General features: G+C 41.5%; 1 protein-coding gene across 8 annotated transcripts in view; it reads left to right on the top strand.

Moving 5' to 3' along the window:
• Positions 1-19,274, top strand: part of PHLDB2 (pleckstrin homology like domain family B member 2) — an 81,764-nt gene that overhangs the window by 19,616 nt on the left and 42,874 nt on the right. For 6 of the 8 annotated variants that reach the window (XM_027680952.1, XM_027680955.1, XM_027680949.1 and 3 more), the window contains exons 2-4: positions 3,993-4,102; positions 7,400-8,748; positions 17,624-18,007. In XM_027680952.1, coding sequence (XP_027536753.1) covers positions 4,054-4,102; positions 7,400-8,748; positions 17,624-18,007 — 1,782 coding nt within the window. In that variant the 5' untranslated portion in view covers positions 3,993-4,053. The remainder of the gene's footprint in view (positions 1-3,992; positions 4,103-7,399; positions 8,749-17,623; positions 18,008-19,274) is intronic. The other 2 variants (XM_027680956.1, XM_027680957.1) reach the window with 2 other exon arrangements.

Raw genomic sequence — 19,274 nt, 5'->3', positions numbered from 1 at the left:
AATCTCTGGATACTGAAGCTATCAGCACTCGTTCACCAAATTTTGTTCAAGGTGTGAAAATTCAGGAGCCTTTCTTATTTCCAAAACAGTGTGTGTTTTATTGGAATAAGTGGAACAGACTCTAATAATTTGAAAATCTTGTTGCAGAACAAATGAAACTCTAATGATGAGAAGATGGTGCCAGTGCTGGGCTTTTGTCCTCACTCTCCACCACGGGGTTTAGTCTGTTTCTAAGAGTGGCAATACACTGCTGTAGGAGTTTCTGAGAAGCGTCGGAGATAGAGGTAACAGGAGCTGTTTTGAGAGAAACTGAAAATGAAAAAACAATGAAGAACAGAAAAACCTTAAAAGAGAGATGGTCAAGTTTGAGAGCTTTGTTTAAAACTGACTATTTTCAGTCAGAGGATTGCTTTAGCGATGCTTGAGGCACTGCAACCCACTCCCTTGGTAAAGTAAGAGCCAAGTGGGTGCTAGAGCAGTCTCTGCTAAAGGGAAGTGGGAATCAGTCCAGGCAGAAGTAAAGGAAGAGGTGAGACACTTATGCACTGAGAAACATCGCCCTAAATCTATGGACTAACTGCTGTGTAGAGCTGTACCTGTAGCTTAGTTGAGCTGCAGCTTTAGGCTCTTAAGCCAAAGTGTCCTGATTTTGGCTGGTATTTCTTCCTAGTAGCTGTTACAGCATTGTGTTTTGGATTTAGAATGAGAATAATGTTGATAACACACCAATGTTTTTAGTTTTTGCTAAGTAGTGTTTCTTTTAAGTCAAGGACTTTTCAACTTCTTATGCCACGCCAGTGAGAATGCTGGGGACCACAAGAAGTTTGGAGGGGATGCAACTGTGACAGGCTTACCCGAGGGATATCCCACATCATATGGCATCATGCTCAGCATATAAAGCTGGGGAAAGACTGAAAAAGGCAGTGCAACATTCAGAGTGATGGGTTTTGTCTTCCCAAGTCACTCTTACATGTGATGGAACCCTACTTTCCTGAGGATTTAATTCCTTGTTTTGCTTTGCCTTGTGCTTCACTTTTGTTTTACCCATTAAACTGTCTTTAACTCAATCCATGAATTTTCCCTCTATTACTCTTCTAATTCTCTCCCCCATCCTGGGGGGGAAGAGAGCGAGCCAGTGGTGAGGCTGAGTTGCCAGCTGGTGTTAAACCCTTGCACAAGGGAAAGGAGTTTTTACTGTAGAGCCACCTGGTGTTATAATGCCTTAAAATTGGAATCCTTTGTTAGACTTGCTGCCTGTTTGAGTCGTGAATCACTGTTTCTTCTGGTCGTTAGTGGAACAAAACTTAATTTGGCCTGGGCTCTGTAGAGATGAAACATGATTGGTAGTGCTGTATACATTCACTTCAGATGACTTTATAAATCCCAGATGAAATCATTTTGCTTCGTTCCAGACAACGCAGAGTGCAGCATGTGCTCTGTAACGAGAGTCAGCCTTGCTGGAGGCCTTGTTGGAGGCTCTGTATAACCTCATCTGAAAGCATATGATTTCATGAGAGCAGATATACTGTGGATTTTGAGCTGTTATTTTGTTTGTTATTTTAGCTCATTAATTCATTAATTGTTTCTTTTTTTTGCTCACAGTGGAGAGTTTTTAGAAAGTTCTCCCCCCTCAAATCCAATTATTACGAGGTGATGACTTCTCTGATCTCTCATCCTCTAAGAAAAGAGATGTGTAATGAGTTCTCAAACTCGAACTGAAACCATATAAATATTTAACCTTAAAAAAGACATTTTTCCTTTTAGTTATTAGCAAACCCAGGTATTCACCAAACTGAATTGAAGATTGAATTTTCAATTGCATAGAAACCCTTCCCTTCTAGCCGTGCTCTCCGTAATGTTTGTCACATTGATTAAGTGGTAGTCGTCATCTCACGAGATAAAAACGATGGGGTTTTTTTGGTGATCTTAACCATAAAGCAGCAATATTAGAGACACAGGAAATGCAATTATATCTTCCTTTCTTCTGTCTTCCAAGTTGCCTATATTTTGGTTTTTTCCTGTTCAGTGATATAGTGACACTTTTTTTGCAGAACAGTGTGAAATGTTGAGAGTCACTAGTTTTCTGTGTCAACTTGAACACGTTCTAAAAAAGTTAAAGTTTTGGTTGTTTTCTGGGGAGCTCTGGGCTTGAAGTGCAGTATTTTTAATAGAGATTACACAAGCAAGATGGCAATGTATTGGCAGTATTAACTGGATTTGTGTCCTAGTGCTTCACGTTTGGAAGGCAGACGAAATGCAGAGACAAGTGGGAGAACCACTGTTACCTCTTGCTGGGCTCAGCTGCCTGTTGCCACAGCCCTGCTAGGGGTCTCTGGGCAGTCCCCCAGACCTGTTCCAGCAAAGTTAGGCTCCTATGTTGCTAGGCAGGTTTTGAGTTTGGAGGAGCTGAGGCAAACTGGGAGGAATTAGGGAGGGAGTCTGTCTGTGGGGTGGAACACCCAGTGAGGTAAAATGTTTCATGTCAATAAAATAACCTGTTGAGCGTGAAACTTGGGTGGAAAAGCTCTCTGCTGTCCAGGTTCTTTCCCCCCATCTGCTTTGGAGAATTTCAGTCCTGTGATGCTGGAGAGGGTGGACATGGTGGGTGAGTCCCCTCATGAAGTGTGGTGCTCCAGGGATCTCCCTCCTCATCCTGGCTCCTTGAAAAGCAGTGCTGTTTTTGGGGAACGGTGGATTGCGTGATCTTGGAGGAAGGCCACTTCTCACTGTGAGGGGGATGAGGTGCCTGGTGCGGTGGAAACTCTCCTTAGGACTAAGAAGTGACCTCTGCAGAGAAAGAAAAAGCACTGCAAAGTGAGACCAGCACAGAGGGATTCCTGGGGGAACAGAGCAAAAGGACAGGGACTGGCTTCCCTTTGGGAGAGCAGCTTGTGAGGAGCAGATGAGGTAAAAGCCAGAGGTCACAATAAAGGAGCCCCCTCTGCAAGGATCAGCAGTCAGCTCCCTTTTCCCAGGGCTGTCCTCCCAGGAGACTGATATGAAAAAGCATGGCACAGAAAGTCTGTGCACCAGAAACCTGGAACCTCGGGGCTGTGATGACTGTGGTTAATTAAATAGGTGGCTTGTCTCTAGACAACCCCAGACATCTGTCTCCATTCTTCACTTGTTTTACTGACGCGTTTCTATTTGCTTGTCCAGAGTTAAAGCCCAGAGGACCTACAGATGGTCGCCATTAAGTTTGTCACTTGATGCAATTTAAATTTCTTTTTAACCAACCATTTAAAAACAGATGTGTGTGTAAAAAAATAAATCTTGTAATGGATCAACTCACTAGAGATCTTCTATTTGGATTTAGATTTAATTTTAGTCTTTAGTGGATGGAATTTAATTTTGGCATTTCTTTTAAGCCAAGTCTCTCTTGTAGCCATATCAATTTTTTTTTATTTTTTTTTTTTTAACAAACTTTAAAGAATTTCTTTGCATTCCTAGTCTAGCTTCTTTGGAAACTCAGAAATCATTGCATACCAAAACGTTTTCTGTGTTTTGGATCACACACCTGGTTTTGCATAGGTTTGTTCATGATTGCAGGATGCTGGTGTTGCATGGGCTGAAACTGAGCTGTTGGCTTTCAAAAATAAAGTCTTCAGAATCAAAGTCCAACCATGTTAATGATTTCTTAAGGAAGCAGCAGGATCACAGACAAAACTCAGGAGCTGTGACTAGTAACTGCCTGTAGAGAGTGAGGATCATAGATAATAGCTGATTATCAAATCAAATTATATGTACTTTTAAACTGATAAACCAATTGCAGACAGGTGTTTGTTTTGGTTTTTTCCCCACAGTCTCCACATTAAGCACAGTGTCCCTTCCAAATATCCTTTTAACCCTTTTTTATTTTTTTTTTGAGGCGTCTTGGGAAATTTCCCTTTAAGAAAAGCCAATTGTTGTCTATATTATATACTTCAAAAATGTTCTCAGAATGCACTTCTTAACACAATGTTTGTTTGTTTTCTTTTGTTATTTATTTGCAGGTCAAAATTTATCTGGTTCGTTCTAATTAGTGTTGTTTTAACCATCCTGTAGAAGACGAATATGATGCCGAACAGAAGTAACCTCTCCTCCTTTCAGAATGTTGGATCAGGTAATCAATTAAAATGAAATTTGTTCGTAAATGTACTGAGATCTTTCAGCATTTCTGATTGATTTTGGTCCTTTAATTCTCCTGACACATGGATAAGATCAGCGCTCTGTTCTTATTCCATGCCTAACTCCATTTACCAGGCAGAACAAGGCCACAGCTGGATACACTGCAGACAGCCAACCCTCCCCCATCAGTTTAATGCCTGGTTGGAGTAGATATCAGTGACCCCCAGCTAAACAGCTCAGGAGAGGAAGAAAAGGAATGAGGGGGGGAAAAAGAGAATATAAAAAACTGGAAGAATTTCCTTCTGTAGCTCCAGGCAGCAAACACTTTGCTAAACAGAGGACCCTTGTGCTGTGTGTGAAAGCTGGGGCTGACCTGGATGCAGGATGGGTTCAGGGCATGTCATGTCCCAATGCTCCTGGCCTCAGTCTCTATAGCTGCATGCGAAGACAGCATCAGTCAAGATGTGTAATGCATCCTGGCATATTCATAAAGTCTCTACCCAAACATTGTCCTAAAAATAAACAAAACAAACAAGATCTGGTTTGCGGGAAGCAGCTACTTTTCATCTAAACATGTGCTGTCATCCGGTTGGGATTTAACCACTGTGGTGCTGGAACCAAAAATGCAGAGGAACTGGTGTAAGGTGTAGTAGAGAAAAGCTGAAATTGAGTGGCTACATGAAGGTATCGTCACCTTTTCATACTGTACTTGTTTGGATTTCAAGTACAATGAACCCTTCTCTGCTGTGGTGAACAGGCATGCAAGTTTCCACGAGCTAACTTGTTTTTTGGCAAAAGCATCCAGTCTTTGTAGGATTAAATGTGCCCTACTGGTGTAGCAAGAGAGTAATGAACAATTTTTAATGTCCTAATAATGTGTCTGCTAAGCTATTTATATAGGAGCCAGTGGAATTTATGCAAAAATAGTTGAACTTCAGCTGTGTTCAAGTCAAGGTTTGGACAGTAAACTTTTGATATGGGATTAGATTTCAAATTTAAGAGAGATTTGGAAGAGAGGAGGAGAAAGAAAGATGAAGATGGAAATTAGATTGGGTTCCACAATGGAAGGCTAAGTATAGAAGGCATATGCATTGTGCTTTGTATCTGTGCTCTTAAATAACTTCTACATCATATTCTTCTTCCTTAAAACACCACTAATATGATGAATGCTTGATTTTCCAGATGATGTTGTCTTGTCCCGACAAGAGTTCTTTTGAATGTGGTTCATGTTCCTCCTTTTGTTCATTTGAACTTAATTATTGCTGTTACCAAAATTTATGAAAGTAGCCAAAACATGTCAAGTAAAATGTCTTATTATAAGAAACTGCAGTTTCACTGCTCAAAGTGTGAGGAGGACTCTGTGAACTCACTGGTTCAAAGGCAGCTTAGATAGCTGGATCATCATTACAAATGTGTTAAAATTATAAATATAGTATAAATCACATAATCACAGCCAGTATAAAAATATTAAATTCTGTGTAGTAGTAAACTTGAGGTTTAGTTTTGAAGGTGCAAGTTAATGTTTTTGGCCATTACCAGAGCTTGTAATTAACAGCTCCTTAGCCAGGTCCACTATGGTCAAGAAGGTGTTTGATTTAATTTTGGGGTTTGTGTGTACATTCTCTAATGCTGACTCCTTTTATCTTCTGCCTAATCAATTCTATTCTTAGTGATGGTTACCTTTGTTCTTAAACTTCTGGGTTTTTTTCCTTAAGAATTTAGGAGAATGTGTTGTTACGTACTTGGACTTACCGCGGTTTGCACAGAGGAAGCCTGTGCAGCAGAGGTCTGTTGATGCCTTGGACAGCAATGAATTCCATGGGGGTTTTGCCTTATTAGCAAGGAAGGTCCCAGAAACAAGGATTAGCCTGAAGAATGCATTGCCACCTTCCACTAGATATTTGAACCTAGTGATCCTCAGTGAAACCAGATCATATGAACTCTGGTGGGCGGCAGGAATCCCATGTTTTGTTTCTAGGTTCTTATAATTGCCTGAAGTGGTACTTGGAAGAGGACTAAGATGTTGCCTCCAAGGATTTTAAGGGCACTTTGCACATTAGGTTTTCCTGCTGAGTGACAAGCTGAAATTAGGTTTCTCACGAGGTGGCTGAAGTCACAGGTGAAATGTGACTGAGCCAAGAGTAAATCCCAGAGCTGACCCTTATTTTCGAATCAACACTCACTGGCACTGAAGGAACTGACACTCAAGTCCTTTATTAGTTTGAAGCACAGCCTAGCACATCCCAGGAGCTGCTGTAAATGCTAAATAATGTCATATCTACATCAGCTGAGGTCTGAGTGTAGGCTTGCTGGGGGTCCTGGTTATCTCCTGCAGTGACTGGCACTGTCAGGAGCTGAATTCCTTTCTTTGCTTTTGGCAAAGTGGAGCTCAGAACTGTAGGCTGGAGCTTGACACATCATTGAACAATAACATTCACCACAGTAAAGACTTTTTTGGCCTCTTCCCTCTTCCAGAATATAAATTGTAGTTCTGAACATGAAACATTAGGACCTGTAACCTTAACCCCCATCAGTATTTTTAACAGTCATGTGGTTTTGTTGTTTTAAATGAAGTCATGGAGCCTAGCGTTATACTTCCTTAAGGTTATATTTTAACCAAAGTGCTCTTTGCAGATGTAGTTACAGCTTTATATTTTAAGAGCAATGAGCTGAAACACCTTGAAAAACGTGCCTTGATTTTTTACTTTTCCCATTAAGCTTTGCAGGATAATCCACAGGGTAAGCAAAAGGGTGACAAACTTCTACTGAGCTTTGAATTGAGCTCATTAGTATGTTGGGCTTGGATGCACTAGCTGCACAGGTTAAAAGAAGAGGTGATCCAGAGCAGGATCTTATGTCCTTGGCCCTGGGAAACCTGACCTTGGTTCTTTACTCTGCTGTCTGCTTTGCATCTTCTCCCTGAGCCTCAGTTCCACAACTGCAATACATCAGGACAGTAATGCTTCCTTACATCATGGACACCTTAAGAGGCTCAGAATTATAAAGGCTAACCCACAGACTCCTGCAATGGATAGAACAGCACAGGAAGAGTATAGCATCTTTCCAATTGTGTTGCTGATTTGTGGTATGAATTTGGTGATGCACCTCTGCCTTTTTCAGTCTCTCATCTTTTGCAAAAACAGAGATGGGAAAATTGTGCATCCCCACCTTTTAGTACAAGCACAGTAATTACTCCAAGAAATGTTCTTTTTAAGTTAATGTGAAGGCATGCATGTGCAAGAGGGTACTTCCTTGCTAAAAACTTTTTTTTCTTCTTTTATCTTCTTTACAGATTCCAGTAAGATTATGGCAGAGTATAGCCACGCACAAAACCAGATGGAATTACAAAATGCTAGTTTGGGAAAGGGTTCTGTGGCAAATTCCCTTGAAAATGGTCTCCAGGATATTATGGAAAACCTCAATACGAAGAAATATTCATCAACTCTCAAATTTAAAACCAATGGGGACTATGCTGGCTCTTATTTAACCCTTTCACAACCTATGCCAGTTAAACCTAATCCTTCCTCCAGTGTTAAAAATACACACTCTATTAACAAAATTCAAGGAGGCAAGCAGTTCCCCTGTGAAAGCCCATATCTTCCAGATAAAAGCATCTTTGTAAAGCATTTGGGTTCCATGTCAGGTGCATCACCATCCCTCAGCGGGTACAATTTAGGAAGGACAGACTTCGATACTCATGCCAGCAGAGAAAATGAAAAATCCCTTGGACACATGGATAAGTTTCACTACTCAAAGTACAGTCAGAAAAATAAATCTTATGACAACATCTACTTCCCAGGAATGCTGGAGACAAAGAAGATCTCAGGCTCTCTTCTGACTATGTGGAATGGAAGCTTGGGGAACGAGCTGGTGCTTTCACCTGCGACCAATTCGGGGGCAGCCAGCATGCCTTCTAGCCCAAAGCAAGGTAGGAGGATGAATGTTGAAAACAGCCTGGCCCTTCACATGAAGCCAGTTAAGTACAAGGATGTGATGATGGAAACTCTGGGTTCACGGCCTAGGAAATACTCTGGTGGATCTCTAAGTCATATGGGAGCATACAGTCGTTCCCTACCCAGACTTTATAAATCAACAGAAAACCAGCTGGTGCCATTAAGTTTGCCCCCCAGAAGCTCTCTGGGTAATAGTAAAAGGAAAAAACTTGGAGAAAAAGATCTACCTCAGAATGCTTTAGATGCTGATAATTACCTGAATTTTTCTTCTTGCAGCTCAGGGATTTCACCGCATGCAAACTCTGTCTCTGGGAGTAATCCCTATGTCAGTTCAACTCTTAGTGTTCCTGCAAGCCCTCGAATTGCTAAAAAAATGCTTTTAGCACCTTCTTCCCCATATTTACCTGATGATTTTGATAGACTTGGGCTCTCAGGAACAAGTCCCAGTAGTTCTTTCTCCCCAGTGGATTTTGACAGGTCATTCTCTGTCCGAAGAAACCTTTCCACCAGTTCCATGGAACTTGATGACCCAGATCTGGAAAGTTACAGACAGATGCCAAATTCTCTGCAAACGTCCATGCGAGAGCGGAAGAACAGCATTAGCTCAATTTCAGGAAGAGAAGATCTCATGGACTACCACAGGAGGCAGAGGGAAGAGCGACTTCGGGAGCAGGAGATGGAACGCCTGGTAATTTTTTTTCCTCTTAGTTTTTCATGACATTTAGCACTTGCAAAATGTCCATCCCAGGTACCTTTCTGATGGCTAGACAGCAAAGCATAGGCTGCTCTGTTCTGAAATTCAAATGTTGTCTGCTTCAGACACGTCATTTATTATCGCACTACACAAAGCTAACGCTTAAATAGCTTGGTGCAGTAACAGCTTGGATAGTACTATTCAGCCATCCTGAAAAAATGTTGGAACTCATGTAAATTGCATTCAGTTATCCTGCGGGCTCTGTTAAAATGTCTATGTACATAAAACCCATAAATTACACTGCAGGGATCCAGGACTTTTAGTTTTAGATGATGGCACTGTTTTGTGGTAAGTGGGGGGAAAAAAGGGATTTTGCTCCAAGCTGCTGAGCCATGTGTGCTGTGGAGTTAGGTATACATTGGTGTGGGCTCAACATCCATCAGCAGAGCTTCTTCTGTTTAGTTTTTACTTTTCCTCCTGAGTATTTTCATTAAAATACAGGCCTCCTTGCTTCTCCCCCTCCCAAAATGGCGAGTAGCAGAGAGGGACAGGGTTTCTTTCTTTGCCTCTAGTCGGTGTAAAGCAGTGCATGCTGCTTCAGTTTGGGATTAAACTTGGTAGTAAAATGTAATTTATGTATTACAGAAACAACTTTTGAGTAGGAAAAGTAGAAAGGTCTTCAGAGCAAACGAAGATCTTTGAAACAGCTTCTTATTGAAACTGTCTCTGGAGGAATACTTAGTAGTTCTTCAAAAAGGTTTTCTAAGTGGCTCCAAGAGTCCCTGACCCTGTTATCATGCATTGATATTTCCTGATTTTATCATTCACATAGAAACAGAGCTCATTAGATGGGCCAGTTGGTATTCCTGAGTCTTAGATTGGAGACATTACCTTTACGTTTTTGTGCTTTAATTCAAATTACGAATTTGAGCAAAATGACAGTAGGATATTCTTAAACCTGTCTAGTTTGCATACAGACACTAAGGCTGCAGGAGAATTCACTTCCCGGGTGGACTGGGGGTGAAAAGCCATGGGGAGGCAGAATGCAGGGGTAGTGGGAATGTGGGAGCAGGGGCTGCCTGTAAAGAGCCACTAGCAATGACCCAGTGCCTGTGCAGGGCCACTGTTCCCATCTCGAATGGCACAAGTGAGCAGGTTCAGCTAAAGAATTGGAACCCATTCAGATATCTCCCCTGCCCTGTTTCACGGATGTCCTTGATGCAAGTTGGTGAGGAACCTGTTAAACAGGCAGGAGCCTTCCTTTTCATCCCTAACCCACTCAGCGCCGTAGTTTATGAGGTACACACTGTTGTTTGCAAGGTGTGAAAATGTTCATCTTTGCCTGCTCAAAGCCAGGGCTGTGGAGATGAGGCATGGGTGTGAAAGGGTGGCAGGCACTGCCCCTTTCACGCTCCATGAGTGTCAGGGCATGTGGACCCCTGCCCTGCTTTGCCCCCCAGAACCTCTGCTGGCTCCCCTTGAAGCTGCGGCTTCTCAGGAGCAGGGACTGGGCTCCCCAGGGTGAGAAGGACCAGCTGTGAGTGGAAACGGCTGGATGGCTTAGGAAAGGTTGTGGGAAGCATCAGCAGAAACGGTGGTGGGTTGTTTCTCTCTCCTCTTGCTGCCTTTGTCCTGCCGTTCTTCTGCTCCTTTCAGATCTCCTTCCTTCTCCCTAGTCCTGGTATTTTGTATGTACAATGTGGTGATTTCTTCTTTGCTTCTTATCAGAAGGTTTTCCAGACAATCATGCTGTAAAACCTGAGATAATCAGTCATAAAAGCAACGTATTTGTATTTCAAAAAGAACAGCTTTTTTTTTTTTTTTTTTTTAATTTGTGGTGAGGGATGAAAGGTACAGGGTTGTTTCACTATTTGGCAGTGGTAAAACTATTCTGATTTTATATTTGGATGTAATGGCTACATCCTCTCCCACCCCCCAATATTTCTTCTCTTGCTGAATAGTACTTCCTTCAAGTCCTGATTCTTTAAAAAGAGAATTTGCATACTGTGTTTCCAAGCATGGAAAAAAAATGATGTTTTATGTGTTGCATATAATTTGAACATGAAGGAGCCTCCTTCTGCTTGAGTTCATCTTGTACTCAAGATCCTGCTCAATACCTTTTTTTTCCCCTTGTTAGAGCTATCTGGTAGAAGAGGGGAATATCTGGAGAGTGCCCCTTTCCAATGGTTTGAGAGTCTGAAAAACACCATGAACAGGTTTTTAGATCTCTGAGAAGTAAAAATATATATTAAAAAGAAATTCACACATTAGCACTTTGTACATTAGGGCCTGTCCTGTTTTCCTGTTTTGGTTTTGTTTTATTTTTGTCCTTCTGTGTGAATCCCTGCCCAAAGGACAGTCAAGGATCTGTCCAAACAGGGACTTGATATATTCAGCCTGAGCTTCCAAAGAAGTTTTGTTTGCCCTTGCCTGTACATGGACAAAGGTTAGACAAAGGTCAGAGATCCATATCTGTTCAGGTCTCTCTTTTTTGAGCGGTGGGGGAAGGTGTGAATAAAAAACCCCAACTAAACAAGCACTCGTGGATATCAAACCTGTGTGCTCTGAGCTTTCAGTGCTGTGTAAAAGTTCAGGTTGAGTAGCTGGTAGGTAAATGGCAGGGGAAATGTAGACCCTCTGTGCACAAGTGTCAGACCCTTCCATACTGGGTTTTTGAAGCAAGGTAGGCAGAAGAACCGTATAACACTATTCAGGCAAGTCCATCAGAAACATAAACCTTTTTAGAGGACTAGACTGCTCTATGGCTCAGATATGAAGTGGAGAATATCTTTGTTTGCACCAGCACTGCCTCTGTAGCTATCGTGCTTGCGCAGGGTGGTTTGGGAGCGTTGTGTTCAATAGCTGCTATTTACTTCTGGATTTTTTTGGGTAGTAAAATCTATGCACTTATTGTAATCTGACCTAGTATCTGCCCTTGAGCTCTGCTGTTTACTTTACCTTGTTTTCTTTTTCTTTTCCGTATAAATTATTCTATGAGTTTTACTTGTGCTTAGTTTGCTTTTTAAGTGACAGAGGCTCCTCTGGAAGTTTGCGTTTTGAGCTGCTGTTACAGCCGGCATATGAAACCAAACTATCTGCTGTCATTGTCCAAATAAATAAACAGAGAATAAATTTTAGAAAAGAGGTACAAATAGTGAAAATATGCAAGATTTTTTTTAAAAAAACGTATTTTAAAAGTCCGAGTTGTATTTTGTTTCTGTGCACCAAACATAAAAGACATGCATGTACTTGGGTAGGATGTCTTGTTTTTCCCTATCACCTTCTCTAGATTTGCTTCCTAGGCTGGGTTCACTCAAGCTAGCTGAAGACTGATGCCATTTCTGTTTTGCCAGCCTGTTCCTCTGTGACTTGAAGAGTGGGAGGAACTGGAATTCTCGTGGCTGCCATCCCTCTGGCATTACTGCTGGGGGCTAATGGGCTATGGGAGCAGGTGGGACAGCATGGGGTTGCTCCTGGAGCTGGCACAGGCATCAGGCTGGTGGGTCATGATCTGCTTCTGCTTCCTCTCCAGCTCAGCTGACCGGACATTGCATTTTGGTGTAGGGACAAGTAGAAGTGAGAGGAGCTATTGCTGATGATAGCCCAGGAGCCTCATAAACAAGGAAAAAATTATCACTCTGATTTAATAATATTCAATGTGATTCAATTAGCTATTGATTTTTTTAATTTTTTTTTTATTTAGAGAGGAAATCTCACTCTTTTTTTCCTGTCTGAGATGAAAGCCCAATTGTGGTTGCTGCTGGAACTAAAAGGCAGTCTTTCTCTTCGGCCCATGGGGAGGTCAGGGGTGGAACAGCACAGGCAACATAGCTGGGTAGACATTAAGGGCCATCTGTTTTCTTTGATAGCCGCTCATTTAAATAGCACTGAAGCTGAATTTTCTACCGCTGGTTTTTAGGCAGTACAACTTATTTCCTCTAGATGGTGGTAGGTACTTAAAAATTACATGTGCATTAACTGTGTGAGGTCTTCCTAGGCCAGCTGTCTGTATGAATCTGTAAACATATGCTTGTTAATGAGGTTTTACTGGATGCAGGAGTTGTACTGGGAGAGATTTCAGTTTATCAATACCTGAACAAGCAGTAATAAAATTCACGAAGCTTATTCCATAGTCCACTTTTTCACAGTCAGAAGAGCACCGAATTTCATAAGTTAATTTAGAAGTAGGGAATAATACAGAATATCCCTGTGCCTGGTTTGCATTGGCGGATTACAACTTAGTAAGATGTGCTCATTGTGAAGGGAAAATGAAGTGAAAAGATTTCTGAGTTTTCAACATGGTACTGCTTTAAAATCATGGTTAATAGAGCTTATGTAAATCTCCAATACAGCTTATGGAAAACATCATATACATGTTTTATAAATTTATATCGGTACTCTGTCTTTAAGCATAAAGTACCCAAGCTGTATGTAAAACTGTAAGTGATTAGCTCTTACAGGAACACCAGCCAAGTAGACAAAGGCTATCTTCAAGGTAATTTTTCACACCACTGGTATTTGACAGTCTCTATAGTGTTACAGAATAACCACTTAACATCAGTTTAGTTTTGTAATTGAAAAGGTGTTGTATAATAGGATAAAACCTCCCTGCAGAATATAACTAATATTGATGACTCTGTAACTTTTCAGGAACATTCAGTTTCAATTGTGTTGTAAAACATTTCTGTGGGATCTTTAATAAGCCAAAGTGTGGATTACATATGCTTAATTTTTGCAGCTATGTTTTATGCAAACTAACAGTATGGGCCAGGAAGAAATCAATTTCAGGAGACCTGTTCTCATTTACAGAACCTAAATACTGCAGTGCAGCTTTAGTCTTCAGGCTCTTGCCTTCAGTGTGATTTGAAAAGGAGCATCTGCATAGGTATTGTAGGGACAAAAGTTCTGTGCTGAACAACACTGTTATTTTGGAAGCTGATGGCATTCCCTCAGGAGCCAAATACATGGCTGCAGATATAGGAGCTAATTCTGCAGGAAGTCATCTGCTCAGCTCCTCCCTGAAGGCTGTCTCTACCCTGTGCCACCGATCTCTTCTGCTTCTACCAGTCTGTTTCTTCTGTGCCTGTACTGGGAAGGTAAGGATGAGGCACACCCAGTCCTTTGCTGTGATCTGGGCTGGTCTTTCCACAAGCTCGCTGTGCAGGTGCCTCTGCTGTCAAAGGCTGCCTGTGAGAGACAGACACGAAATACAGGTGCTTTTTCTGAATTCTGTGCTGTTAGTGGTAACCTCAGAGCCAAAACACTAACTATAGCGAAGCAAGGACTGAAAATGAGAAAATAAATGAGGCTGGAGTGAGAAACTGGTGCAAACTGGAGGGAAGGGGAAGAACAGTTGGCGAACTGTTACAAGTTTAGCTTTGAAATAATCTCCTGAGAAATGCAGGAAGAAAAGAGATAGCTTCTCCTGCCTCTTGTCTCTGGGGCACTGAATGTATTTGTAAGAAAGTAAGTTTGGGGAGTTTCTGCAGTTCTCTTCCCCAGTCTCTCTACCTCTCTCCCCACCATCCTTTTTGACTAGCTGCTGCTCCAAGCTTTTGCTGAGAAGGTGGTTGGTTGTCTGCAGGAGCAACAGTAGAAAATTGCTGTTCTTTGGTAGCTGAATAGAGCAACAGCCACTTCTTCAGGCAAAGGAAACCTGGCTGCACGGCTGTAATTCATGTTAGTGTTTGCCACAAGGGATAGACTGCACATGTATTTTTAATGAAATGTGAAGTTATTCAGTTGCTAATGGCACTTATCTAAAAAGCTTCCTGCTTGCCATAGCTGATTAACTAAGTCTTGCCTTGATGTCTAGATATAGTATCCCCTCTACGCATTTGTAAAATTCATAAACGTGAATGCAGCAGATGAACAAATCCAGGAATCATCTCTTGGTTACTGTTAAAAAAGTGGGATATTTATCTCTGCTGTTTTGGAAATTTCTTTTAACAGTGTGCCAGGGGTGTCTCTTAATGTCATTGTTAATCAATAGCAGAAGAGAGTTATTATCTCCTTATCCCACCCTTCTCCTTCAGCACCTAAATTTGCGGCCAACCATAGGTGATGTGTAGCTTTCTCAAAGCCAGGAGTAGTGAAACTGCTCAGGCAGAAAGCACACAAGACCTGTTACCTCTTTTTGTGGCAGGGGAAGAGAACCACAGAAAATACACAGAGGTATTTTAGTCTGTTAGAAAGAACATTTTATGGGGAAACACACTGGCAGGCTTATAAGGCTTGATTCAACACTCCTCCCTCCCACCAGAGGAAATTTTAAACCCATTCCTGCTTTTGACATACCTTTTTTTTTCTTTTTTTTTACCTTTTTTCTTCCCCTCTGCTGTGTTCAGCATCACAAATAACTTGTTTGGTATTTCTTGTAAAATTGTTGACTGGATTTTCCATTGGCTACTCCTTCTGCACTTCTCTTTGCAGGGGTACTTTCCTAGCTTGCTGCTTCACTGAGAAATTTATGCTGGAAACAGTTAAATGCAGGTGTACTGGAGCTGGAATGAGTTGACTGAGATGAAATGATGAGAATAGAGCGTATAAAATAACCACAGAGCTTCCTGTCCGTAAGCTTCTCAGCCCATGTCAAAATAGAAGTGAGAGATATCAGTATTTCTGTAATGTGTCTGAAAGCTCATCAGGAATTTTTTGAAGACTGACGGAGGTTTTCCTGCAATTTTTAAGCTTTTTCTGAGCATCTGAGACTTGGGAGAAAAAGAAGTCCCTTTTTTTTCCAGACTGCTCAGCAAAGGGCAGGTTTGCAATGAGAGCCCCTCACCTGAGAACTTCAGCTGGGATGAGCAGGGGCCCTGCTTTGAGATTTGCCATTTCCTATTATTTATTACCAACGGGATGGAGGTTTAACATGGAGTAACCTGATACAGCCTGTTGTTGCAGGGAAGGATGGGACCTCATGTCCTGATGCCATGTTTCCTGTCTATAACCACTATGAGAGGCCCGATGCCGTCACAACAGGGAGAGCTGCATAATTACTGGCAGTCCCAGCCAGCACTTGCTCAGCGCTTTAGGAATTGGGTTGCGTGGCCAAAGGACTTAGTAAGAGGGAGGATAGCGGTGTTGGAGGGGTAAGGGAAGAGTCTTAGGGTCTGGCAGTAGTTGCCTGGAGGGAACAAGGCTTTTGAGAGTTATAATTATGTCAGTCATTTGGGGTTGAAGGATGTCTGCAGAATCTGCTGGACTATTTTGTGGAAAATAGAAGCTTGCAATTGCTGCCCCAGGCTCCGTTATTTCAGCGGCTCGTCTCTGCTGGTGCTTCAGGAGGCTTCAGAGGAAACCTGCAGTGGGAACCTGGGAATAAGCTACCCAAAGGCAAAATTTCTCTCTCGCAGTGCTCTCTTGTTTGGGTAGTGCTTGGAAACGGGTGGGTTCAGATGGGTTCTCCAGCTCAGAAACAGAGCTCTTAACTGCGGGTGATGTGGGGTGATGTGAACATGTGGTGCATACAACCAGCTAATCTCTTGGTAGCTGTATAAAAAGCTGGGTGCTTGTAAACCAGTGTTAAATTTTCATGCAGTCCAGTGGCTTGCTGTGGGGAAAAGGGCAGGCAATGCATTGCCCCAACTGCTTTGCTTGATCCTTGTAATCACTTGCTGTTGGGCATAGGAAGTGTTTTAGGGGTGTCAGAAGTAGCTGCTTTGCAAATCCTGTTTGCAAATCTAATGCCAGGTAGAGCTTGGAAAGCAAACATGTCTGTAGTGGTTCCCGGGGAAGGAGGCTGAGGCTGTTGGGTTTTTTAGATTTCTTTTTAAATACTACTAAAAGTAAGAAGGATTTCCTAGAAATCAGAAATGAGATCATTAGTGCAGGTATTAATGCCAAGCTTGGAACTCTCACAGTGGTCTTTTTTCCAGCAAAATTTTCAATAGGCTTATGGTAAGCAATTTTTTATTTACTTTTTGGTTAGCAAAGGTAACATGAAATTGCATAAAATCATTACCTCTTAAAAGCAAAAGGGTAAAAAAATTTCATCTGAAATAGAAGTTACAGGAAGCTATGCATACAGTAACATAAAACAAATATAGTTTTCTGATAGTTTATAAACAGTATTATAGAGATCTAGAAATCCTATAGGAATTAAATGTTTATAGCAACTTGAAGCATATCAAGTTAAACTGGCACAGGTATTCAGAGTCTCATGTTTGAAATGTTGGTATGAATCCATAGGGAATTTGAATAAGCTGTTAAATAAAGATTTCCCCCATTCTGTGCATTTAACAGCTGTTGTATTATAGATGTGATGTCTGATTTTTCTCTTAATGCTTCTAAAACTGTGAGTTTCAAAATGTGGACTAATTCTCTCAAAAAAGGGAACCATAGTTAACAAAATGGAAAAAAAATCCAAAAAAGTCAGGAACGAGTGAGTTCATGGAAAATCCGTACTAGATTTTGCAGCTTGGTAGGAATATAGCGTAAGTGTGAAGTGGAACCCTTAGTGATTTACGCAGTGAGATCACTTGACGTGTATATGTACAAATGGGGTGTGGAGACAACAACCCGAATAAAAAGTTTAAAAGTACATTTCACAGAAATTAATGGCTACTTAAATATGTCCTAATACTTATCTTTCCAGTTTAGAATATTTTAATATTTTTTAATTATTCTTCCATGTTAACTTTGATTTGTCACTTACACTGTAATTTATTTATGTATCTATGTTTATTAGCTCCAAGTGGGAGATCGACTTTACATGGACTTTAATCCTTCAGTCTGAAAAAAAACAACCCAAAACAAACAAACAAAAACCCAACCCGAACAAAACAAAAAAAAACCAGCAAAATTTTATTTTTCACTTCATCTTTAGCTCACATGTGACACTCAGTGCTGTTATCTTTTTTTAAACTAGGAACGACAGCGGCTCGAGACAATCCTCAATCTGTGTGCAGAATACTCCAAATCTGACAGCAACCCTGCTGCAGCTACCACAGTTGCTGATGTTCAAAAAATTAACAAAGAACTCGAAAAACTTCAGCTTTCTGACGAGGACTCAGTGTTCGAAGACTCCCAGATGAATCTGGAAACAAGGTTCAGAAGCCACTTGAAATCATCTGCAAGCGATTCAGATTTCTCGGAGCTGAGCAACCACAGCCGTGGCACTGCTGCTTACCTTCCCTCCAGGGGGTTGAGAGCTGATGAGCCCTTCAGTGAAAGTGGGAAGCCTCCACCTTTTCCTGCTCCCAGCTTCCTGAAGGATGCCACTGAGTCATCCTACCTAAGCATCACACCAAAGGTAACACTCTGTAGAAGTAGAGAGTATAAACCAGGCTTTGTTGTTTGAAATCCTCCTCTAGACTGTCCTGACAGGGACAATGATTAGGCTGGCTTAGGTATGAGAATTAATCTCAGAACTCATACAGTTTTATAAGCCAGCAAGTGTAGAAAATATAGCCAGCAAAATGTAGCAGCCAGCACATCATTATTTTGTATTTTGTGGAAGCTAATGGTACTGGAAGTTTGGGGTTTTTTCACAGGGATGTATAGTTCAGGAGGAGTTTAAGGAGAGAAGGATTTGCTTGAACAATTATAGCTACTTGCATAAGGAAGGTTTCGGGAACCCTGCTTATAGCATCATCCTGCGATGTAGGAGGGAAGGGAAGCTCTGCTGTTTTCTTCCAACCTGAGGCTCCTGTGTTCTGTAAGAGGAGCATGTTTTCTCATTGTCAAACCAGAACAGTCACATGGAAGGTTGTTGCCTGAGCTGAATTTACTGTCCTGTCTCCTTTCCCAGGGTTGGACTTGAGCCATTTGTTGGATCAGCTGTTGTCTCTCGGGGCACATGGCAGCAGCCAACCTCCCGCCCCTCTAACCCAGCTCCTGCATTTAATAAGCTGCACCTCCTTTCCTGTATACTTCACACTGCTGTTTTCATTACTGAAGATAAATTGTCCTTTAAAAAATGAACTAACAGCATTCCTAACCATTTGCTTGCTAGAGCAGCAGGAGCCTTCCCTGGGCTGGGATAAGAGCCTTTCCTTTCCTTGCGTCAGTTCCTAGGCTCTGCCGTGCTGGAGCAGCAGCACAGCAAGTCCTAGAAACATTATTATGTTAGAAACTGGATTCAAGAGTTAGAATCAAGAGCATAATAAGACCAAGCAAAGCTATAAAAGCAAGTTTCTGTTTAACAAATTCACACCTTCAAAATACTTTGTTTCTCTTCTCTTTGATGTTATTTTCACACTGTATGATCTCCAGCATGCTTACATGTGAATTGTATTTAACCCCTGCTTAACTTACAACTTAATAGAAGTATGTGTATGTAGAAGAAGGAGGAGGTGTGGTAGAAAAACATTTTCTATTCTAAAAGGTTATCTCTCTGGAAATCTGTCTGCCGAGTCTTCTGGTGTGAAATTGTGTTGAACAGAAACGTTCAACACAATATAGAAATAGAATAGAAGGCTATTATGGCTTTACTTGGTCTTTCCATGTTGAAAAGGTAGTAGGAAATTTCAAGTTGCTGTGGTCTTGCATTTCTTTCCCATTTGCTGCTTTCTTCATGC

This window comes from Neopelma chrysocephalum, unplaced genomic scaffold (genome assembly GCF_003984885.1).
Source record: "Neopelma chrysocephalum unplaced genomic scaffold, ASM398488v2 Primary Assembly neopelma1_60, whole genome shotgun sequence".
Taxonomy (NCBI): Eukaryota; Metazoa; Chordata; class Aves; order Passeriformes; family Pipridae; genus Neopelma; species Neopelma chrysocephalum.
This window is presented reverse-complemented; position numbering and strand designations above follow the sequence as displayed.